Source organism: Musca autumnalis, unplaced genomic scaffold (genome assembly GCF_047663935.1).
Source record: "Musca autumnalis isolate F117 unplaced genomic scaffold, ASM4766393v1 scaffold_2, whole genome shotgun sequence".
Classification (NCBI taxonomy): domain Eukaryota; kingdom Metazoa; phylum Arthropoda; class Insecta; order Diptera; family Muscidae; genus Musca; species Musca autumnalis.
Window position 1 is genome coordinate 175,712,629 of NW_027411755.1, and position 25,658 is coordinate 175,738,286.

Consider the following 25,658-nt stretch of genomic DNA (forward strand, 5'->3'; position numbering starts at 1 on the left):
CACTTGAACATCAATCTCAATGATGACAATATAAACATACCACAATCATTAAGCCTGGGAGAAAAGAGTGCCTGTTCCTAGAATCACCAGTGGTTGTATTCAAAATCAACACCTCAACAAATTCAACATACAGAATCTATCAACGTTCGAAAAACAACATCTAAATTTTCTAAAAAGGAAAGCAGCTTCAGCTAAAGTTCAACATCAACCAATTTGACAAAATCAATTCAACAATTCCAAAATCATCAACACAACCAGATCAAAAATCCAAATCAGCAACTTTCAATATCTTCAAAATTTAAACCTGCCATGTTATCAACATTGTTATCAAAACATGTCATCACTGCAGTCAACAGTCCCTCTCAGCTGCACCTGATGTATAAGAAGTTCAAGCCTAAGGAAACAACCTCCTGCTCTCCTGACGGACCAAGTCCTTATTTAAGCCTGGGAGACTGTAGTGTATTCCATTATTACATTTCATACACATGGCAACTCTATTTCTATGTTATAAATTCTCTCTTTAATCAAAGTATCTTTTGTACTAATTAGTATTCGTTACATTTTTAGTAACTGCCATTTTGCTTTTATTAGTTACAATCTTTGTTCACTTCGATTTCAACCATCAAACCTATCAAAACGTTCGACTCCATTTTAATTCGATTGTATATTCATCGTTGTTATTTATTTAATAAATAAAGTATTATTTAAACATTATTAAAACGCGTGCTTACTTTCAATATAAATACACAACAAAAGGGTTCTTCTTAAGACCCATTTCAAATTAAAGGGTGCTTCTTAGGACCCATTCCAAATTAAAGGGTGCTTCTTAAGACCCATCCCAAACGAAAGGTTGCTTCTTAAGACCCACTCCAAATTAAAGGGTACTTCTTAAGACCCATTCCAAATTAAAAGGTGATTCTTAAGACCCGTTCCAAATGAAAGGGTGCTTCTTAAGACCCATTCCAAATTAAAGGGTGCTTCTTAAGACCCATTCCAAAGTAAAGTGTGCTTCTTAAGACCCATTCCAAAGTAAAGTGTGCTTCTTAAGACCCATTCCAAATTAAGTCTGGATCAAACACCAAAATTAACCCGCTCTCGGCATTTGGCCGATCTTAACAAAATTTAAGTGTAGTGGATGTGGTATAAATATTAAAATCAATTAAATGTATTGATCTGCATGTATTATTTTTTATTAACACATAAATGATTGATCTTATAAACATATTCAATATATAAGTTGAAGTTATAAATGTATAGTACAGTTCCAAAATGATGCAAAATGCGAATTTTAAACTCATTGATGTCTAATAATGTAAATATATATGTAAATAATAAAACTCAATTTTCAAAACTAGTTTCGATAAATAGTATTTTTGCTAGCTACTCATTTTTGTGATTTTTATTAACCGTGTCTGTCTGTATGCGCTGTCAGGACGAATTACATTAGTATCTATAATGAATCATCATAGATGATAGATAAGAATTTTTTGTAGTAATGGGAGGATGATAAATTATTTTTTGCTGTCAAAAGCTGAGGGGAATTTTATTGTAATAGTAAATCCGTTTCTAAAGCATTGCAGGCCATTAAATCTTTTTCCAATTGCTTTGTACTCTCCATTGCCGAGGAGGTTTTTTGATTAAGGAATAGATCAAAATCATAGGTACCATTGGAAGGTGTTAAGGGTGTTTGTGTACTGGCAAAAGGGTCGACCACAGAATTACTGGGAGTATTTAAATCAATACCCAAAAGACCCAAGTCCTTTAACAGCTGATCATTTTCACTGATTTGTGGTGATGACGCCGATGTTGTTGCATTAGTGGCCAGCAATTTATCATCTGTATTGGTATTGTCATCTGTTAAGAAGAGTATATCTTCTGGAACTTTTGTCTTGTTTGATTGAACATTTATTATGGGTGCTGGGGTTTCTACAGCTTCCAGGCCACATACAATTTCACCCACTTTACTGCTGCTGCTGGTGTTTGCAGCTTTTGTGTGAGCATTTGCGTTTTGTTGTTGTTGCTGTCCCTCTTCCTCATCATCCAAACTCTGGGGTTCCAAAATTTTTGATTTATATTGAAAATCGGTTTCTTTAAAATCAACTTCTATGGGAAATAAATTTGGCAATGATTCCATACGCTCCACAATTGATCTGCTAAGCTCTCCCAAAGAATCTAATAGGCTGCGTAATTGTTTTGTTAAATCATTGGCATGCTTACATTCCAGTAATTCCATTTTCTCCAGAACGTCGGTTCTTAATTTGGCAAATTTTGTTCGGGCATCTTGACGACATCGCAGTATAAGGCGATATTCATAGTTACCCGTCTCAACGCGATACAGTGGTTCTTGTATGGCACTAAATCCATGCTCTTCATCATCCATTTCCTTGACTTTCAAACAATACGACAAATAGGTAAATTTGGCATCCATATAACGTTTTACCGTTAACTTTGTATCCGGTATGGCCTTGTGAAGATATGTACCCAAATCATCTAAAATTGGTTTGATTTTCTTAATTATACCCAAGCCATCTTTTTCAAGATTACGATGGAATTCTCCAAAAAGGCGAAATGCTTCCGAAGCTCTCATCTGTGGCTCTCTTGTGCTGATGCGCATAAAACAATCACCAAATGCCCGATAACTTTGCAGTAAATCATAATAAGCTTTGAGCATACGTCGGGCATGATCGACCAATCCCTTATACATCATTTCGGTGCCCTCTAGTTCTTCCAAACGCTTGACCAACGAATCATTGCACAATATGGCCCGGGATAGACCCAAAGTATCGGCTGTATTACTGGACATATTGTCGACAATGCGATGTTTTAGTTTCTTTAAGATAATGTCGAGCGACTTTCCTCTTTCCGGATCGGCATGTAATTTGTTGTAATGGATTGTTACTTGTTGGCTGGCAGCTTGTATCATTTTGGCTACTTGCACCTTTGTTTTGCCCTTTACACTGGTACTGTTTATGGCCAACAGTTCATCACCGCTTTCCAGAGAACCCTCTTTGGCGGCTGGTGTACCATCGAAAACCTGAAAAGGGGAATTAAAAAGTTTGTGGGTTTATCATCTCTATATACATATGTATATGGGAAATCTCAATACTCACCTGTACTATATACAAACATGGACACAAGGGTGCTCCTCCGCCAATACTAATGCCTATTAGATTGGTATCATCCTTGACTATGACCACAGATTTTGTACTAACCGTCATGCCCCTGTGGAGAGAGAGAGGGGGGGGGGGGGGAGAAATGAGAAAATATAAATTTTTGGGATTTAAAAACACAGATCCATTTTTAGCACTAAATACATTGAACATTTGATTATAGCGATATATAGGTATTTAGGCTACAATCGTAACTACTAGGTGTTTCGGGTAGCTTAACAAATGGTTCTTTTAAACGTTTAAATAAATAAAAATATGTAGCTATAGTCGACGCAACCGACCTTGTTAAATTCTACTTCACTGCATCTAAATCGATACGACTATTCCGAACCAATGGAATATTTTCTAACGAAAGAATATTCGAAACGTCAAAAAGAGGGTCATTTATTTAGTAGAAAGGACACTTTTTATTTCAGGACTCTAGACAAATCTAAAACCACTCTTTCACTCACACTCGGCTCACTAGTGTTAACATGTTCTTCGACCTCCGGACCAGTGGTTTTCATTAAGATATCGACTATATTCGTTGTACAGGGACTATCTATCTATCAAAAATACCCATCAGACTGTCGAGATACAGCTTCTCCAACCATTGCATATCCAGGTTCAGTTCCAAAGCTCCATGGACGATTTTTAGACTTCGTGAGACAGGAACGTGGTCGTTTTTTACACTTTACACATGCAAAGGCCTTAAACTTAACGAATGGTCAACTTTAGCTGAAAATCACTGCGGGATTCATTGCGAGTCACTACATGGTAGGATTTCTATTATCAAGATGGGATGACGGTGGCGTCGATTACCGAACCGAAGTAAATCTACCGATATATTTAATATTACAGATATTATTAACATTGCAGAAATCATAGGGTTCACAATCCTACAGAATCAGGCCTATTCTGCACGAAAATTCCCCGTACATTTTGTCTTTCCGCCATATCAACCTATAGGAGAGAGTGAGAAAACTGACGGGGAATTTGCCGATAGGACGAAATCACAGACAAACCCTTTGAATGCTGGGCATAGCCCCTACCGTTTAACAGATCTTAGGATTAAATTCGACGTCTTACGGATGTCACTGTTTTGTTGTTGTTGTAACAGTGTTTTTGTTATGTTTATTTGTTCGTTCCTCTGTTCAATCTGGCTCTGGATCTATCTCCAGTTTCAGAAAAGTGGCTGCTTTGATGGGATGTAGCCACAGATCCACTGGATTTAGATGGGTAGGTTTGGCGGGGCAGTTAAAAAGGTGCTTTGTGTCGTGCGGGCCCATGCCGCATACTGGGCAGATGTCTTGCACGGCACGATCGATTTCCGCCCAATAAGAATTTAGGCGACTGCAATATTCCGCGCGTAGTTGAGCCAAAACTACTCTGGTTTGTCGCTAATTGCTTAAGGCCTTGGCAACTGCGTCCCTGTGAATGCTATTCAATCCTGCTTGATATGCTTGTTGATCTAGGGGTACTCTCCTGTATCGTTGGACCTCTCCCTCTAGAGCATGGATATCCTTCCTGATCTCCCTGAATGGGCCGGGCCTACCCACAAGATGGTGATTGGGATGGCTCACACGATAACATCCAAGCAGGTACTGCAACGAAAGCATCTCATTGTGTTGCTTTACAGGAAGAATTTTTGCCTCCTCATGTAGATGGTCCACTGAAGATTTGAGGAGGCAGTTTGAATCTTTTTCCAGTTCGAATCACACAATCTCGGGGACCAGACTGGAGCCGCATAGTTTACCACAGACCGACCTATCGCGTTATACGTGGCCAACAAGGTTTCTTTATCTGCACCCCAAGTGCTGCCGGCCAGGGACTTGAGGACTTTGTTCCTACTTTTCAACTTGTCGCAGATAGCTGTGGCGTGTGCGCACGAGGTGAATGTAGTGTCGAATGTGACCCCTAAAATTTTAGGGCAGTTTGTGGTCGGAATGCTGCTACCGTCGACCACGACATTCAACTCACGTCCAAACTGCGCTGTCCATGTGGTGAACAGAGTGGCTGTAGATTTTGTGGGGGAAATCTGCATATTCCTCGAATGGAAAAAGGTGGTAAGATCGGATAAATAGTTGTTCAGTCTCTCACAGATGTCATCAGGATAGGTACCCGACGCCAGGATCGTGCAATTATCCGCATACGTCACGATCTCAATGCCGTCTGGAGGGTTTGGAATACAGGAGAGGTAGAGGTTAAACAGCTCCGGAGATATCACCCCACCTTGGGGAACTCCCTGTTTCACTCTACGGGGTTTGGACTTCTTATTCCTGAATTCCACGTACGACTGGCGTCCACACATATAGTTGACTATCCAACGTTTCAAGCTTGGCCGGAGGTTTGTCTGCTCAATGTCCTCAAACAGCGTGGAGACTGTATCAAAGGCTTTTGATAAGTCAAGCGCAACCATCACTGTTCTATCGCACGGCCGTCTCTGGTTGAGTCCTTTACAGATATATGTGGTAATGGCGTGCAGCGCTGTTGTCGTGCTGTGCTGCTTACGGAATCCATGCTGATGATCGGCAACTTGATAGCTATTTCTGATACTGGGGAGGAGCAAGGCCTCAAGTGTCTTCGCTACAGCCGACAAAAGCGAAATCGGTCTGTACGATTCACTTTTGCTGGCATCCTTGCCTGGCTTCCGTAGTGGGACCACCCTGCCCATTTTCCAGACTTCGGGAACAACCAGGGTGGCTAGGGACAAGTTGAAGACTTTGGTGAGATACTCGACTCCCGGCTCATCCAGCTGCTTCAACATTACCATGGAGATTCCATCAGGGCTCAACGCTTTGGATGATTTAGCGTTCCTGATGGCATTGGCAACATCATCCATTGTAAATTGTGGTGGTTCTTCCTCGGCAGGAAGAGATCTGATGCGACGTAATACTCTTCTCTTCGCCCTGTCACTCTCGGGGTGCTCGACAAACTGTCGATTGAAATAACTTGCGCACCTCTTCGGGTCAGTCAACGTAACGTCGCCAAACGTGACTGAGGTCCTATCTTCCCTTCTTCCAGGGTTCGAGAGTGACTTAACCGTTGCCCATAATTCTCCTATACCGGCTCCAATGTTGCAGCTCTTCAGATGATTTAACCATTTGTTCCGCTTATGCTCGCCGTGCAGCCTGTTAACGTCCAGTGTCAGCTCCCTGACTCTGGGGTCATTGGGGTTGATACGACGAAGCTCATCACGCTCATTTGCTAATCCCGTCGCCTCTGCTGGAATATTTGTTCTCATTTCGGGTATTCGACCAGCAAGTATATGGCGAGCGGCTGCAGCAGTGATGATGACTCCGAACATCCTTTTTACTACCCGAGCATCAGAAAAGTTGGCCAGATCTCTAAAGCGGTGATTAGTGAAGTCTCTGAAACTAGGCCAATAGCTTTTCCATGATTGATGAAAGTGCGACGTTCAGAGGTGATGAAATCGGGCGGTGTGCTGATGGAAACAATTATGTCGAGATAGTCTGCTGACCTAAGAGAAACGACAGTTAGTTGTTAGTTAAGTATGTTTGGCAGGGTAGAAAAGGTGCAGTGTGTCGTGCGGGTCTGTACCACATGCTGGACAGATGTTTTGCAGGGTGTCGTCCATCCTTGCCCTATAGGATGTTAGACGGCTGCACCATCTCGAGCGTAGTTGAGCCAAAACTACTCTGGTTTGTCGTGACAGCTAATGCTCCTCAGCTGCGATAGATGACATGATGATTATATCTGGCGAACTGTGACACTGTCCGCTAATTCTGGCAGGGGAGTAGTAACTGACAGTGCCCAATGACCTTTATGACGTCCGAAGGAAGTTTCGACATGTTTGGGATTTAAGTAAGACACTCGTCTCCAGACTATAAAAGCTGTCTGGTTTAGCATGACGTCCTATCATCCTTCTTACCAGGGTGCGAAAGTGACTTTACCTCACAATTTACTTGTTTCGGATCCAATATTTCAATGTTGTAGTTAGGGCTGATTCGCTATATGCGAGCTAATGTTAAGTCTACAAGGTGGAGTACAGCTATTTGACATAACTAGCCTTTTATATGGTCACTAAAAAGTGAGTATAGGACGCATTTCAAATAGGTATAGAATAAATTTCAATGCTAAAAGTTTTGGGATATAAGGTAGAGAGATGATAACAATGACTTAAGATGGAAAAAAAGGACAAATGAAATACAACCACTGCCGTTGAATGACCAACTGTAACAATTTTCAGGTACCAACATGTTGGACCCTTGATCACATCTCTAATAACGCTAGAGTCCGACTAATACTACTCACTGGTACAGGTGTTATGCTAAATACAGCTGGGTACATTATTATTCTAGCACATTAATGAATTTGCTAGTCTTCTTCTTTTGCTATACTTGGGATGTAGGTAACTTTTGTTTTTGGTTCAGCTCAAAACTTACAGTCTTTCTAATTCGAATTTTTGTTTAGAAAAATCATCAAATTTTTCCGATTCAAATGATGAGGCTGTATAAACAACTGTGGCCAGGTCGCTTGACAGCAAATCATCATCGACAATTGCTAAATTGCCGTCATTGCCAGCTGCCATTGCCGCTGCTGTTTCATCCGTTGTTGAATCATCATTATTCTCCAATTCTTTTGTTTTTTCGTCGTCAATACTGGTAATATCTATCAGTTCAGTTGATTCTTTTGGTAATCCTTGGGATGCTTTTGTGGTGGTATTGGATGTGCAAATTGGTGTAATTTCAAAGCTTTTGGGGAAAGAACACACAAAAGTAGGTTAAAATTTGCTTTTGTGTGGTTTGCAATAACATGGAATTGTTCGAGTTTTTGTTTTTAACTTACGATAAGGCCTCTATTGGTAATAAAGGTGTTGTATTGTCTTCCATTTCGTTTTTTGAACTTTGTTAGTTGTAATTATATAAGAAAAAGGGCTTACTTAAGTAATATTTTAATAAACAATTTTTTTCTAATTTATTAAACCAAAAAAATGGACGGAAATTCTGTTCGGTTTCCGCAAATGAGCTATTTTTTCTGTGGGTAGTATTGATTATGAACAGAGAAACATCACACGCTCACACAACACTCATCACGGAAAAAAGGGGAGAATGAAAGAAAGTTGGTAACACCAAATAACCGCCTTCCATCACTGAAGTAATACGAACACCTCCAACCACACACTTTAATCAGGCTCCCCAACCACCCCACAACTCGTCGCTGGAATCACCATAACAAAATACAACAATTGACAAGAAGAAAAAATGCCAAAAACACATTCAACATATGTTGAGTGGTGGTGTCTCTTCTCTTTTGAAGGAAATCGTAGACAAATTTCGCGAAATTAAACTACTTACATTTTATCTTCTTCAAAGAAGAAATCATCATCTGTATCCGTTAACATATTGCTGAATTGTTTTAAACAATTTCCTTTTACTCAAACGCAGAAATATACCGTTAAATATTACACCAAAATATTCTTTGCAAAAATAGAAGTATACTTTTAGTTGTTTGCGATATGAAAATGTTGAGGGTTTTGTAAGATGAGAGATTTGACAAGTGTTACAAAAAAATAATATTCACAGTAGCGTTAGAGCAGGGTTGATATATTTTTAAACAGGGTTGCCGTATTAAATTGTATGTTGTAAATAATTAATTATGGCCCAAAATACTCATATGTTACACGCTGAAACTTTCATACGGAACTTTCCCATTATTTTGGCGTTCTTAGTTCTTGAAAAATTTATGTATGCATCAACCTTAATTGAAAATAAAGAAATTCGGCTCAAAAACATTCCGTTATGGCAAAAACAAATTTTTCGCCTCTGTTTATGAATTTTGACATTTCAATTCTTTGTTTCTTTTCGAATTCGCTTGGTGGAGGACCTGCATGATTGGGCCATGGGTGAAATCAACTGGTCTGTTTCTGTCTTTGTTACATATTAATGCCGTAAAATTCAATTACTTGGTAAGTCGCGCTGCAAAGCACATCAACGCCCATCGTTGGTGTCATTGTCTTCTCGTGGTTGTTGTTTTTGTCAAAGTTTATCGCAAAACATGAATCAGTTGTTTTTGGCCGTTTTAACATTGTTGGGCATGACGCCACTTAGCACACCAAACGTCAACATTTGTTCAAAATAACGCATTACTGTGAAATGATTAAGTCTGTCTGGTTACTTTTCCAGCAAGAATTGTCCAGCAAGAACTTTCTCAGAGAGTAATGCTTGGTTTACATTTAAGAAATCCACTCGATTTCAACTGTCAAATCCATAGGTTAAACGTCAAATGAAATCCAAAATTACCACCTTGCGGCAGAGTTGCCACCGGAATCCCGAGTTCAACTGAAGAAAGAAATAATTAAGGCATATGCTTATAATAGACCGATAGTCAACACCCTTGAAAATGGCCCGAAAAACAATAACACTGGAATCCACAAAATGGCTGATAAGTTAGGAGACGTATTATCATGTGTTGGGAAGGCGTCCCCCTTTTCTAACCAAAATGTCTAACATTAAGGTGTCGGAAGATTTCTTCAAAGGGATGGCAAGTAACAAACATTCAAGCAACTCGGAGATCATGAATTGCATATTTCAAGAAAAACTCTACTGCATAGAAAAAGAAAACTTTGAAAATTTCTGTAGTGATGGTTCTGTTACGTCGGAGTTCACTGGAGCAGTCTTCGTGCATAAAGGTTCTGGCACTGTGTTTGCCTTCTACAATGATAAAGTTATGTCGTCCATGTCAGCCAAGCTGATTGCTATATCAAAGGTGTTGAAGTTCGCTGTAAACAACAATATCAATAAAGTGGCTATACTTACGGACAGCCTCAGTGGAATACAAGCCATAAAGAACGGTGGAAGAGGAAACCATCTAGTTGAAAAGATTGGAAACATTGCCGATAGTATTCATGTGGTCATAGAATTGCACTGCATACCCGGTCATGCTAACATATTCTTGAATGAGGCGGCAGATCAAGCTGCGAAAAGAGCAAAAGAGTTTGGCTCGGAAGTGGACATCCCTTTGACTATTGGAGATGCCACCGCTTTGATTACTAAAAGGTTATGGATGAAATGTCGCAAAGCAGTAGTTCGCATTGTTTCATGATTTTCCCACATGTCAATAGACATACTTGGTTCGGGAAGTTTTCCATCAATCCCATTAAATGTAAAGAAATTAATAGAATCATGACAGGGCACTGTTTCTGTAACAGCACCCTGGCGAGGATTGGAGTTATACCTTCTGCAATGTGCGATGTATGCAACACAGAAGAAGATGCAAATCACATTATTTTTACGTGTCGCAAGTATCTTCCCATAAGAAACTCATTTGATTCGCTATGTAGTAGTAATTCGCTGGAAGAATTCAATAACACTTTTGGTGTGGAGAAATTATCAGTCACAACAGAATTCCTAGATAAAGCTAATCTGATGTTATAGGCGTTGTCAACGTCTATGTCTTTACTTACTTACTTACTTACTTAGCTGGCCCATTACAGAACATTTGTTCTATAGGCCGAACTAAGAAGAGATCTCCATTCCTCTCTATTTGTTGCTTTGCTCTCTGGAATACCGCGCCTTTTCATCTCAACATCCACTTGTTTGCGCCATCTATTCCTTGGCCTGCCAATTCTGCGTGCACCGCCATGTGGCATGTATTCATACGCCTTTTTAGCGGGTTCATCATCGCTCATTCTTATGATATGGCCTAGCCAACGCAATCGCTGCATCTCGATACGTTTAACAATATTCATGTCGTTGTATAGCAGATACAGCTCGTGGTTCATGCGACGTCGATATTCACCGTCAACGCAGATTGGTCCGTAGATCTTTCGAAGAATTTTTCTCTCAAACACACCAAGCACTGCCATGTCTGCTTGCGCAAGTACCCAGGCTTCGGAGCCATACATCAGCACGGGTAGTATCAGTGTTTTGTAGAGCGTTATTTTTGTTTGACGAGATGTGGCTTTGTTTTTAAACTGCTTACTTAATCCAAAGTAGCATCTGTTGGCCAATACAATTCTTCTTTTTATTTCACAACTGATGTCGTTTGTTGTGTTGACGGAGGTGCCGAGGTAGACGAAGTCTTTTACTACCTCAATATTATAGGAACCAACTTCCACAGTCGGTCCGAGCTCAATGGACGCATTGCGCGTCGACACCATCAACTTGGTCTTCTCACCGTTTACCGCCAGACCCACTTTAGCAGATTCTCCTTCGACCTTTATAAAGGTATCAGTTACTTCTTTTACTGATCGACCCATGATGTCTATATCATCAGCATAAGCAAGTAACATGTGACTATTGGTGTAGATTGTGCCACTTCTTTTGACGTTTGCCTCTCGTATAACCTTTTCTAGCAGGATGTTGAAGAGGTCACACGAAAGGCTGTCTCCTTGTCTGAAACCTCTTTTGGTACCAAACTCTTCGGAGAGGTTCTTTCCTATTTTAACTGAGGACCTCGTGTCAGTTAAAGTCATTTTACAAAGCCGGATGAGCTTTGCGGGAATACCAAATTCAGACATGGCTTGGAATACCTTTGAGCGCAGCGGACTGTCGAAGGCTGCTTTATAATCGACAAAAAGGTGGTAGGTGTCGATCTGCATCTCTTGGGTCTTCTCCAGGATTTGCCGCAGGGTAAATATCTGGTCAATGGTGGACTTGCCAGGTCTAAAGCCGCATTGGTATGGTCCAATAATCTCGTTGACCATTGGCTTTAGTCGTTCGCACAATATCCCTGACACGATCTTGTAGGCAATAGGGAGTAGACTTATGCCCCTATAGTTAGAGCATACAGTCTTATCTCCCTTCTTGTGGACGGGGCACAGGATACTCAGGTTCCAATCGTCGGGTACTCGTTCTTCCTGCCAGATGGTGCTAACTAGCTGATGAATACACCTTATCAGCGTGTCGCCTCCGGTTTTGAACAGCTCGGCTGGTAAGCCATCGGCCCCTGCTGCCTTATTATTCTTCAGCCGATTTATTGCTGTCTTTACCTCATCTTGGCTGGGCAGTATACATTCAATACCATCTTCTGGGATTGGGACTGTGGTATCTTCGTCTTCTTCGCTGCTATTGGATACCAACAGATTTGAAAAATGTTCTTTCCATATCCTGAGTATACTATCTGTATCAGTTACCAAATTACCTTGCTGGTCTCTACAGGAGGATGTGCCTGTACCAAAGCCATCAGTTTGATGCTTGACTCTTTGGTAGAATTTTCGGACTTCATTCTGGCTCCTGTACATCTCGATTTTTTCACACTCCCGCTTTTCCATCTCTCTCTTTTTCCTGCGGAAAAGACGTTTCTCCTCTCTCCTTTTCTCCCTGTATCTCTCTCGTGCGCTACGCGTTGCTACGGATTGTAAAGTAGCCTTATATGCCGCATTTTTCTCTTCGGTGGCAGCACGACACTCCTCATCATACCATGGATTCCTTGGTGGAGGTCTCTGGTATCCAAGTATGGATTTTGCGGCTGTTTGCATGGAGTGGGCAATGCTTTGCCATTGCGCTGATATGTTATCGGGATGAGGAGGGCTTTGATTAAGCAATTGGGCTAGTTGAGTGGAATATGCTGTGGCTATCTGTTGTGATTGCAGCTTACCGATGTCTAACTTTCGTGTTGTGTCTGCTCGTACTTTGTTTGCTACGTTTAAGCGGGTGCGTACCTTTGCTGCAACAAGGTAGTGGTCCGAATCAATGTTTGCGCCTCGGAACGATCGTACATCCAACACGCTCGATGAATGTCTTCCATCTATCACAACATGATCAATTTGGTTTCTTGTTTTCTGATCTGGAGACAGCCAGGTGCCCTTATGAATATCGAGATGATTAAATCTGGTACTGCTAACTACCATGTTTTTTGCAGCTGCAAAGTCTATCAGTCTCATACCATTGTCAGATGTTTCATTGTGGAGACTGAATTTCCCGACTGTTGGGCCAAAGATATTCTCCTTTCCAATTTTGGCATTAAAATCGCCTAGAATGATTTTAATGTCATGGGCAGGGCAACGGTCATATGTTTCTTCTAAGCACTCGTAAAATATATCTTTGGTCTGTTCGTCCTTTTCTTCAGTGGGAGCATGAGCGCAAATAAAGCTGATGTTGAAGAATTTAGCTTTTATTCGAATTGCAGCAAGTCTTTCATTCACTGGAGTGAAGCTGGATACAAGATGTTTTAGTCTCCGACTAACTACGAATCCACAACCAAACTCATGCTTTACGTCATGGCAGCTATAATACAGTGCGTCACCTTTAGGTGTTGTTGTGACGCCTTTCCCAATCCATCGTATTTCCTGTATGGCAGTAATATCGGTCTTGTACTTTTCAAGTACGTCTGCCAATGCGAAGACTGCACCTTCTCTATAAAGAGTGCGAACATTCCAGGTGCAGATTCGCAGATCATGGTCCTTAAAACGTTTGCGGGGTTCGTCAACTTTAGAGGGGTTTGTTTTTCTTTTCTTTCGTTTTTTCATAGTAGGCTGTTTTTTCTAGGGGAGGGTTACTAACCCGACGCCCAAACCCAAGTTTTTAACGTTCTTATGGGTGAACGCGCGGCACATGTTAGCTCACTACCTTTAACGGGTGTTAAAGGCAGTTTCCCAGGTGACACCACGGGGAGGTCAGTGTCCACTTGGGATGAAAGAGGGACCAAGATAAATCCTGGGCTTTGCCATGTTAAAACCGGTCAGGACCGTTCCTTGGTATCTTCCATCCCCTACGTCACCCACGTCTATGTCATAAAGTACAAAAAAAAAAAACTCTAAAGCCACACGCTGAAACTTTCATACGAAACTTTCCCATTATTTTGGCGTTAATAGATCGAGTTCCATACTAAAGTAATTTTATGAAATTACTGGGGAACTCGACCTAAGAACTCCAAAATAATGGGAAAGTTTCGTATGAAAGTTTTTAGCGTGTGGCTTTAGAGAAGGAGATGCATCAGCCCAGCTGATCGAATTTAAAACGTCAACAGAACTGGGAATTCGCCGTGAAAAATCAAAATAAAACCCATATCATGGTACTATTACTTAGGTAGATGCCTCAGCCCAGCTCATGGTACAATTAGAAAGGTAGATGCCTCAGCCCAGCTGATCGAATCTAAAACGTCAAAAAACTAGGAATTCGCCATGAAAAATCAAAACAAAACACCATATGATTCGGTAAGTAAGAGATAGCATGTCTACACTTTATAGACAAACACAAGCGATAAAAAGAGATAACAAGAGACCATTTGGCGAAAATTTTGACAGTTTACATTACAAAAAAAGTTGCTTTGTTGTAGCAATTCGCCGATGCATCTACCTTTCTTATTGTACCATGGCCAGCTGATCGAATCTAAAACGTCAAAAAACTAGGAATTCGCTTTGAAAAAAAAAAAAAACAAAACAGAAAACCATATGATTCGGTAAGTAAGAGATAGCATGTGTTCACTTCACTGTACAAACACAAGCGATAAAAAGAGACAACAAGAAACCATTTGGCAAAAATTTTGACAGTTTACATTACAAAAAAATTTGCTTTGTTGTAGCAATTCGCCGATGTTTCTACCTAAGTAATTGTACCATGAACCATATCATGATACAATTAAAAAGGTAGATGTCTCAGCCCAGCTGATCGAATCTAAAACGTCAAAAAACTAGGAATTCGCCATGAAAAATCAAAACAAAAAACCATATGATTCGGTAAGTAAGAGATAACATGTGTTCACTTTATAGACAAATACAAGCGATAAAAAGAGACAACAAGAGATCATTTGGCGAAAATTTTGACATTTTACATAACAAAAAAGTTGCTTTGTTGTAGCAATTTGCCGTTGTTTCTACCTTTTTAATTGTATGTAAAAACTTTCTTTGTTATTGGGGAAATTACAACAAAAATACTTTTTTTTATAGAGATTTGACATCTCATATTCGAACAGCTGGTGTTATACCACTACCTTGGTAATTGTGCCATTTAAATACACCTTGCCGTTATCATTGCGCCATGAGTGCTTCTAATCAGCTGTTTCATTCACAATAACAGTCTTATGTTTTTTGTCATCGCTCAAACAACACGTAGCCGAGTATTTGTCTTTAATTTGTTTATGAATTGAAAATCGAGGAAAAATGATAAAGCTAAGCCTTCGCGGCCTATTAATTGTTCAGTTAATATGCTTAGTATTGTTTGTGCAAAACACAGCATCACATGAAGCCAAGGATTTCGATGATACGATTTTATACAAAATTGATTTCGACATTCCCGATTTCGAGCAAAACCCAGTAAGTTTATCAAATATCCAAATACATAGTTCGAAATTATAAAAAAGGTTGTTGTTGTATTCTTAAAGGAACTTAAAAATCAGATACGTACCTTCTACACCCACGAAAAGGAAGAATATCATTGTGTCATACCTTCAGTGACAGAGCCAAGGGAGGAGACAAAATCTGATGAACCGGAACTTTGTGAGTTGTTGCAGTATTTGTTTTCCATATAGATGGAGCTAATAGAGTTTCCTTTTTTAGCACCCTTTGCCTTGTTAAAAACCATATTCAATACCCCCAGTTGTTCATATCGCATTGAAGCCTATTGGTCTTATGAAATTTGCCACGGTCTACATGTACGCCAATATCATGAAGAACGTGAGGGTAAAGCTGTTAAATTCCAAGAATATTATTTGGGCAAGTGGAGTGACGATAAGTCGGAGCAATTGCAAAAGGAGTGGGAAGAGAGTCGCAAGGCTGGCATGAAATATAAAACCACCAAAATTGATAACATTAAGTACCCCTACTTTGAAATGGAATTTACTGATGGTACCAAATGTGACATTATAAATGCTCCACGTACTACCATTGTACGTTATGTTTGCTACCCACATGGAAAGAACGAGATATATTCCTTTAAGGAAACCTCATCTTGTAATTATGAGGCTATTATCTTGACATCAGCTTTATGTGTTATACCAGCATTTCATCCAGAGGAATATAAGGAGACACCTATTAAATGTTATAACTCACCCGATGATGCCCACAAGCCTTTGAGTATGCTGAGGCAAGAATTGAATGAAATGCAATTGTCTTTGGATGAGTTCCCGGTGTCAAAGGAAGCCAGTGATGCTGCCAGTGAGGGACGTTTTGCCTATTTCAATCGCATTGGAGAAGATGTTGATAAAATTGTATTGAGTATCACCAAGGATGGTAGTTTGACAGCCCACACCGCTGACACTAGTGCCGAGGAATCGAGTGCCTTGAAAACTCCTCCCACAACTCCTGCTCTACAAGATTTGACGCCGCTATTGGAGTTTGTAAAGGGCAAGAAATGTCTAACAGGGGTAGGTAGAGGTTGATAAGAAACAAGAAATCTAAGCTTTATGAAAAATGTTATTTAATTTAGGGTACAGGCTGGTGGAAATATGAATTTTGTTATGGCAACTACGTAAGGCAGTTCCACAAAGACAAGAAATCCGAAACAGAGCTATTCCTGGGGCATTTCAGTGCCAATGCCCATCGCCAATGGCTGCAAGCAAATCCCGACAAAAGGCCCCAGGCTCAATCATCCTCCATATGGCATCATTATGAAAAGGGCTCAAGATGTGATAAAACGGGTTTACCACGGGAAGTTGATGTTAAGCTAACATGCAGCGGTGGTGGTGGCATGGGTTCTTTGAATCCCAGTGCTGTTTCCATGTATCTTTTGGAACCAAAAACATGCCAATACATTTTAGTTTTTGAGGCACCCATTGTTTGTGCCTTAACTGGCTATACTGATGAATATGGTTTGATAGATGAAGAGAAATTGGTCAAGCTGATACAAGAAAAAGAAAGTGCCAGTGGTACCAAATCTAGCACAGAGCAAGGGGAATCCACTAATACCGCTAATAAGGATGCCACTCCTATTATAAGATTTTAGTTCAAATATTTTATTGTGATTTTTTTTTTTTAACATTAGTCAGAGGTTATTTTCTTAAAGACTTATCCTATAATTGCATACGTGTTTTAATTAACATACATTTTTGAAAAAGGAGATCATCATGTGTTTGTAAAGAACAAATAAAACACAAATTACAAAACAACCCAACGACCAATTTAATCTGAATTTTCTTCCGGTAATTCATCGGGTTTTAATTCCAATCTTTTAGGTTTAATAATGGGTTTATCGGAATGTATTTCTGCCACAACATCGGTAAATAGTTTTTGCCACTCCCATACTTCATCAGCTTCATCGATTACCTCTTGGGGCTGCAGACATTTGGTGAGAATAGATAAATCCACATCTTCTATTACCGAAAAGGCAGTCTGGGACAATAAATCCGAGTTGAGTTCCTTCAAAGTGACAACTCGATTAACTGCAATTCTGAAAATAAATATTTGTTTTATTGGTTAGAAAGATTTATAAAAAAGGTGTGATAATGGCTGGCTCAATGCATGGTTCCCATACACATCCCTGTAATATTGAATTTTCTAAAGGAAGTTTTTTTGAAGGACTATCAGATCTATAATATTGACCTTTCTCTACTCTGTGAATCTTCTGCAAGTTCCAATTTCATATGACGCCGATATTTTTTCTGCCTACGCAAATCTGTTTATATATTTGCTAAGGACGTTTTAGGGAAACAATGAATCTACCAAGGCTTTTAAAAATATTTCCGGATTTTTAAAAATATTTCCAAAGAACGTACCAAGGCTCGTGGATTTTTAAAAATATTTCCAAATAACATACCAAGGATCGTGGATTTTTTAAAAGTATTTCCAAAGAACCTATCAATGCTTGTGGATTTTTAAAAATATTTCTAGGGCACCTACCAAAGCTCGTGGATTTTTAAAATTATTTCTAGGGCACCTACCAAAGCTCGTGGATTTTTAAAATTATTTCTAGGGCACCTACCAAAGCTCGTGGATTTTTAAAATTATTTCTAGGGCACCTACCAAAGCTCGTGGATTTTTAAAATTATTTCTAGGGCACCTACCAAAGCTCGTGGATTTTTAAAATTATTTCTAGGGCACCTACCAAAGCTCGTGGATTTTTAAAATTATTTCAAGGGCACATACCAAAGCTCTTGGATTTTTAAAATTATTTCTAGGGCACCTACCAAAGCTCGTGGTAGGTGCCCTAGAAATTATTTCAAGGGCGCCTACCAAAGTTTGTGGATTTTTAAAATTATTTCTAGGGAGCCTACCAAAGCTTGTGGATTTTTAAAATTATTTCTAGGGCGCATACCAAAGCTTGTGGATTTTTAAAATTATTTCTAGGGCGCATACCAAAGCTCGTGGATTTTTAAAATTATCTCTAGGGCACCTACCAAAGCTCGTGGATTTTTAAAATTATTTCTAGGGCACCAACCAAAGCTCGTGGATTTTTAAAATTATTTCTAGGGCACCTACCAAAGCTCGTGGATTTTTAAAATTATTTCTAGGGCACATACCAAAGCTCGTGGATTTTTAAAATTATTTCTAGGGCACATACCAAAGCTCGTGGATTTTTAAAATTATTTCTAGGGCACCTACCAAAGCTCATGGATTTTTAAAATTATTTCTAGGGCACCAACCAAAGCTCGTGGATTTTTAAAATTATTTCTAGGGCACCTACCAAAGCTCGTGGATTTTTAAAATTGTTTCTAGGGCAACTACCAAAGCTCGTGCATTTTTAAAATTATTTCTAGGGCACCTACCAAAGCTCGTGGATATTTAAAATTATTTCTAGGGCACCTACCAAAGCTCGTGCATTTTTAAAATTGTTTCTAGGGCACCTACCAAAGCTCGTGGATTTTTAAAATTATTTCTAGGGCACCTACCAAAACTCGTGGATTTTTAAAATTATTTCTAAGGCACCTACCAAAGCTCTTGGATTTTTAAAATTATTTCTAGGGCACATACCAAAGCTCGTGGATTTTTAAAATTATTTCTAGGGCACCTACCAAAGCTCGTGGATTTTTAAAATTGTTTCTAGGGCACCTACCAAAGCTCGTGGATTTTTTAAATATTTCTAGGGCACATACCAAAGCTCGTGGATTTTTAAAATTATTTCTAGGGCAACTACCAAAACTCGTGGATTTTTAAAATTATTTCTAGGGCACCTACCAAAGCTCGTGGATTTTTAAAATTATTTCTAGGGCACCTACCGAAGCTCGTGGATTTTTAAAATTATTTCTAGGGCACCTACCAAAGCTCGTGGATTTTTAAAATTATTTCTAGGGCACCTACCAAAGCTCGTGGATTTTTAAAATTATTTCTAGGGCAACTACCAAAGCTCGTGGATTTTTAAAATTATTTTTAGGGCACCTACCAAAGCTCGTGGATTTTTAAAATTATTTCTAGGGCAACTACCAAAGCTCGTGGATTTTTAAAATTATTTCTAGGGCACCTACCAAAGCTCGTGGATTTTTTAAATTATTTCTAGGGCACATACCAAAGCTCGTGGATTTTTAAAATTATTTCTAGGGCAACTGCCAAAACTCGTGGATTTTTAAAATTATTTCTAGGGCAACTACCAAAACTCGTGGATTTTTAAAATTATTTCTAGGGCACCTACCAAAGCTCGTGGATTTTTAAAATTATTTCTAGGGCACCTACCGAAGCTCGTGGATTTTTAAAATTATTTCTAGGGCACCTACCAAAGCTCGTGGATTTTTAAAATTATTTCTAGGGCAACTACCAAAACTCGTGGATTTTTAAAATTATTTCTAGGGCACCTACCAAAGCTCGTGGATTTTTAAAATTATTTCTAGGGCACCTACCGAAGCTCGTGGATTTTTAAAATTATTTCTAGGGCACCTACCAAAGCTCGTGGATTTTTAAAATCATTTCTAGGGCACCTACCAAAGCTCGTGGATTTTTAAAATCATTTCTAGGGCACCTACCAAAGCTCGTGGATTTTTAAAATTATTTCTAGGGCACCTACCAAAGCTCGTGGATTTTTAAAATTATTTCTAGGGCACCTACCAAAGCTCGTGGATTTTTAAAATTATTTCTAGGGCACCTACCAAAGCTCGTGGATTTTTAAAATTATTTCTAGGGCACCTACCAAAGCTCGTGGATTTTTAAAATTATTTCTAGGGCACCTACCAAAGCTCGTGGATTTTTAAAATTATTTCTAGGGCACCTACCAAAGCTCGTGGATTTTTAAAATTATTTCTAGGGCACCTACCAAAGCTCGTGGATTTTTAAAATTATTTCTAGGGCACCTACCAAAGCTCGTGGATTTTTAAAATTATTTCTAGGGCACCTACCAAAGCTTGTGGATTTTTAAAATTATTTCTAGGGCACTTACCAAAGCTCGTGGATTTTTAAAATTATTTCTAGGGCACTTACCAAAGCTCGTGGATTTTTAAAATTATTTCTAGGGCACATACCAAAGCTCATGATTGCTAAGGCACCACCAAAGCTCGTGGATTTTTTAAAATATATTTCTAGGGAAACTTAGTAGGCTCGTAGATTTTTAAAATTATTGCTAAGGCACCACCAAAGCTCGTGGATTTTTTAAAATATATTTCTAGGGAAACTTAGTAGGCTCGTAGATTTTTTAAATTATTGCTAAGGCACCACCAAAGCTCGTGGATTTTTTAAAATATATTTCTAGGGAAACTACGAAGGCTCATAGATTTAAAAAAAATCGGAGAACCTATTAAAGCTCGTGGATTTTTATAATTTTTTCTAGAGAACCTACCAAGGCTCGTGGATTTTTACAACATTTTCTAGGGTACCTACCAAGGCTCGTGAATTTTTACAACATTTTCTAGGGTACCTACCAATGCTCGTGGATTTTTACAAATTTTTCTATGGATTTGGTAGGTTCCCTAGAAAAATTTGGATTTTTAACATTATTTCCTTGATGTTATTTAAATCCTATACATATGTAAATTCACATAGTTTTACTTACGATGCTGGCTGTGCTATTTCGTGCATTATCATTTCGTCTTTCATATCATCTAGATCGGGAATTATGGGTATATCATCCGTGGGTGATGTGTTATCTGTGGACTTTATTCCAAAGCGTTCACTATTGGAAAATAAATAAAATACGATTAGCATCCAATAAACAAACATGACTTAATTGTATAACTTACTCCTCAAAAGAACCCTTCTTGGACCTACAAGAAATTGAAATATTAGTTTTTAAACAAATAAACAATGCTATAGTTCATTAATAAAACCATTTGCAGATGTACCCCTACTCATTTTAACATTGGAAAACTTACTTAAGTTTACTTCCACCTGCTGAATCAGCCCAACCGCCTGATATCCGTCGCAACATTGGTGGTCTTTTGGAATCTGCCGTCAATAGACTTGAAATGTCATTACCTCGAACTGCTGCTGCTGCACCAATAGATGTTGTCGAATCAGGTGAAAATGTACCCGATACATTGTTACTTGTCGAGGCCGCCGTATTCGATTGTCGTTGAGATTGTTGTAAATCCAAATTTAAATCTATGGCCAAGTCAAGGTTTGATGTATTCTGGGCTGATGTAGAATTCTTTTCGCCACTGGTTGATGTTTGCGGAGTATCTTTGAGAACATCACGACTTTTGGAACGTCTACCTTTGCGGGCAGTTGTCTTAAATGAAGTGGTTATAAATACATACATATTTGTTCGATCATTTGGTTGTAGATGCTTACCTTTCTAATAGACATCTTTAATTCTTCAGCCCAATCCATTTTGTTTGCAACAATAAATTAAGGTATTTTTTCTTTATAAATTTTAGTTTCCTTTAATGTTTTGGAATTGCTGCTTTCTGGTTTAAGCCAAATAAACAACAGAAATTAGCCATGTCTATACCAGTTTTAAACATTTGTTGCCATAGCGATCTAGATACAATTTAAGAGAGGGAGAGCGTAAACTGCAAGAGAACTACATAAAAAGAAAAATGCAATTCACAATGGAGGAAAAAATACTAAACGTTAATTAAAAAAAAAACAAATTTAATTAAGAACAAAATATAATTATTAATATATTAACAATTAATTGTTATTAATTAATAATTATAATTTAGGTTGCGTTTGTTTAAGTATGTGTATTCGAGTAAAAATTTGGACATGTCGTAAAATGTCAAATGAATTGAACTGCAGCCAACATTCTTTGAATTAAATAAAAACAAACACACAATTTATAGTTTCAATCAGTAGTTATAATTTTTTGAAATTTGAACGTTGCCTGTGGGCAACATTATTGAGCCATTGTGGTAATAAAGTGGTTACATTAGTGGAAGATGAAAATGTTGTTTAGTGGTATTCAAATAAATATAAAGGGTCATTGGGACATTCGGGCTTTTGACAAATTTTGTATTTATATTATTATTCGAAGATTGGACTTGAATTTAGAGCTGATTGACAAATTTTTTGGTAGAATATACATATGTATTACATATTAGGGATTTGTAAGATATCAACCGGATATCTGTTCAAATTTCGATTATGTTAAATTCATGAACTGAATGAAGGGCAATATCATCAGGTTTAGAGTCTGCATACAAAATCGAAAATATTTTTCAAACGCTTCTACTCTGAAAAATGTCAATATGAGCATTTCGAAGTATATAAACACCACCATATACGTCAAAATTGGCTAATTTGTGGACTATATATGATAAATATAGACCAATTTTCCATTCCATTTTCAAAATTTTTCCTCTAAAATTAAACAAACTCACCAGTGTATGCTTTTCCACATCATGAATAATAAAAAATTAAGAACGGCGTTAAGTTCGGCCGAACTTGTTATACCCTCCACCACAAGTTGTATTGAAGTAAGTCCCAATTTACATTAGGCGAGTTTACTTGCGGCAATTGTCAGTTTGATGGAGAGAGAGGTGAGGCATATGGTAACCCTTTGCCTCTCAGCCCCCTCTCTCACCTACAAACTGACAATTGCCGCAAGTAAACTCGCCTAATGTAAATTGGGACTAAAATGGAATAATTAGTTTTAGTTTCCTTTCCAGTATGAAGAAGACTTACCACCAGTTTTTGTAACTTATTTTTGTTCGTTCGTCTATATTCGTAACAATTTTGGCATCCATAGCTCAGCCCACAGATTACCTACATATTTAATTTTTCGTAGATGAGTTCCATATATAGTTAAGAATTCCTCATTTAATAATCTGCATTTGTGCTAAGGCGAGTAAATCGATCTACAAAATTTGACAATTCGAGTGAGAAGAATAAAATTTTTTTACAAAAAAAGGGGATTAATACTAAATTTCAGCAATTTCGGTAAAACAATGTGAGTCACCGTTCTATGGGGACTATTTCAAAACGTCGATCTATACCGACAAATTTCTGACGGAAAGTTTTTAGACTCAAAGAAGTGTAGCATATAACCATTGGCTATTTTCGTAGGGTTCACAACGAGACCCTCAACTCACTTCTGGCATAGACAAATGGCGATGGCATGCTTACTCCCGAAGCCTTATTGCTCGTCGGCGGGGTGGGATCTTGCCACCGTCTATCGAAGATTATCTACATTAAATCAATTTAAAAGGTTTTGTTTAAAGCATGCTTAGTAGAGAAGAAGACAGACTTAGAGGCTAGATTGATGCAAGGACCTTATTTCCCTTTATTTAAGCCGAAGGGGTATGCTGGTGTTATTGCATGACCCTTTGAAGCCCTCCCATCCATGTTACCCAGTATCCACCGATAAATCACTGGTAACCCATACGATCACCACCCCTTACCTTCACCTCAGATGCCGATTAAGTCAAACAATTGTTTTCAATTCAAGACATAGTAAATTTTACCAACATTTTAATAAAGAAATTATTCAACATCTTAAACCAGAAAAATCTTAAATAAAGTTAGTTACATCCTAAGACAATTCAGTGAATGTACTTATAACTATTATTTTTGTTTTACTTTAACTAAAGTTAATACAAAATGATGATTTTTTTTTTAGTTCAGCACAAAGATTTAAATTTATAACCAAAAGAAAGCGTATGTGTGTATAAATGTAACAAGCGATTCATTGGTGATTTTCAAACTATAACAGCTGGTCATGCATTTGAGGTCGTTGACCGCTTTATTAAATTTTGTAAGAATATACGAAAACGGACAGACGAGAAAAACCAATGACCAAGACACAGATCAAAATAATAGAGATCAGTTATATTGAGAGAGCCCCATAGCTACACTCTCAGTAACATAACATAAATGTAAAAATCAGTATACCAGTTTCGGATTGAATGTGGGCAGGTTTAGCAATGACTTTAAAACTGTACCAAAGAAACATCACCAGGTTGGTAATGCCACAAAATACGTACTGCCAACATTCAAACTCCAAATTGTGGCAACTTCCAGGAAATAGAAAATTTAGATGGTTTCCGCAGTAAACAAAATATATAAAAAACCAAATAATTTAAAAATACTTGGAATTCTGGACAGACTTGTCTCACCCTGAGAGTAACGGTACTGATAAAAAAAACAAATGAGAGCAGCCCTAGTGCCGCTCCACAAATAAGAGCGAGGTGTGACTTTAGTTTCTCCAAAGTTCCAAGAAATAATATGAGACAAATAATAATATAGGTTTAATAAAAAAAAACAACTTACATTACAGATTATCCAGCGACGAAAGGCCTTTCGATTCTAGACGCCTGTATATGATGATTTGTTGATGACGATGATATAAGGTTATGTTGAATTAGGCTGTACTGCAGGTTTCCAATTGTTTCACTTGCAACAAATAATAAGGGGTTTGCATATATATTATCTTTACTGGCGGTTTTGTTATGGATGATATGGTTGCAACAAAAATAGCTACTTACTGTTGTAGCTTAATATTGAAATCGTTGTATACTTATACACACACTTGCACATTCCATATATAAAAAATTTAGTAAAGCCAAATTTAGTTTCAAATGAAAAGTTTTAAATTCTTTAAATGAAGGTTCTTAAATAAATTCTGGAGAACGATTTTTTTTGCCTAAATATATCTGCCATTCACTTAGAATATTTTTTTTTTTCCGAAATATGAACGTGGTTTCTATCAATTATTTATATGAGGGAGAACATTCGGCAACTGCTCACTAGACACCGAACAACAAAACTAATGACTGCTTGATTCTCTCTGTCCACCGATAGGTGGTTAGAATGTAACACTGGTTGTAGAGTGTTTTATGGAACCCAATAACTGGAAGAAAAAGAAGAAGAACACCACCCTAATAAGAGTTTGCTTCCTTAAGAGAACCAGAAAAACACAAAAAGGTCTTACCCAATAACTGGAACTCCAAGACATATGAAATTGTGAAGAAATCTTTTAAACAAAGATGACATGCATACGTAGGTATGTTGTATAAATGATTCCTTGGTTTTTGTCAGACGATCAACAATTTAGACACCATTTAGATAAGGGCAATAAATAATAAGGAAATCATTTCGGTGTTCCAACAGAAGATCCAACACTTAAATTCGAAAGAAATGGATTCATTCATTTAATTGACCATCAACAAATATTTTCGCCTTAATTACTTACACACGGTTTTATTAAGAGCAAATAATTAACAAAGAAAAATGTTGATATGTTTTCACTCGGATCAACTAGAACATTCATTAACTTTAAAGGAAATGTTACAATCTTTAATATGTTCCTTCAA

The 25,658-nt window shown here is 38.2% G+C and overlaps 3 protein-coding genes across 4 annotated transcripts; 1 reads left to right on the forward strand and 2 right to left on the reverse strand.

Moving 5' to 3' along the window:
• Positions 1-1,164: 1,164 nt before the first annotated feature.
• On the reverse strand, positions 1,165-8,699 carry PICK1 (protein interacting with PRKCA 1). 2 transcript variants are annotated; one of them, XM_073969982.1, is made up of 5 exons: positions 8,468-8,643; positions 7,959-8,015; positions 7,556-7,864; positions 3,111-3,222; positions 1,165-3,034 (listed from the first exon to the last, which is right to left on the reverse strand). In XM_073969982.1, the coding sequence occupies exons 1-5, from the start codon at positions 8,512-8,514 to the stop codon at positions 1,544-1,546; spliced, it is 2,016 nt and encodes a 671-aa protein (XP_073826083.1). In that variant the 5' UTR covers positions 8,515-8,643; the 3' UTR covers positions 1,165-1,543. The 2 variants fall into 2 exon arrangements, with proteins under 2 accessions (XP_073826083.1, XP_073826084.1); XM_073969983.1 differs by lacking the exons at positions 7,556-7,864; positions 7,959-8,015 and having other exon boundaries at positions 8,468-8,699.
• Positions 8,700-15,098: 6,399 nt separating this feature from the next.
• LOC141394879 (endoplasmic reticulum lectin 1) lies at positions 15,099-17,156 on the forward strand. The gene is made up of 4 exons (XM_073969984.1): positions 15,099-15,366; positions 15,435-15,549; positions 15,610-16,415; positions 16,478-17,156. Exons 1-4 carry the CDS (start codon positions 15,214-15,216, stop codon positions 16,991-16,993), a joined length of 1,590 nt encoding a protein of 529 aa, XP_073826085.1. The 5' UTR covers positions 15,099-15,213; the 3' UTR covers positions 16,994-17,156.
• Positions 16,983-25,108, reverse strand: IFT43 (intraflagellar transport 43). Its single transcript, XM_073969985.1, has 7 exons — positions 24,831-25,108; positions 24,616-24,738; positions 21,697-21,928; positions 21,279-21,634; positions 21,147-21,170; positions 20,960-21,079; positions 16,983-17,437 (listed from the first exon to the last, which is right to left on the reverse strand). Exons 3-7 carry the CDS (start codon positions 21,733-21,735, stop codon positions 17,170-17,172), a joined length of 807 nt encoding a protein of 268 aa, XP_073826086.1. The 5' UTR covers positions 21,736-21,928; positions 24,616-24,738; positions 24,831-25,108; the 3' UTR covers positions 16,983-17,169.
• Between the last annotated feature and the right edge of the window lie 550 nt (positions 25,109-25,658).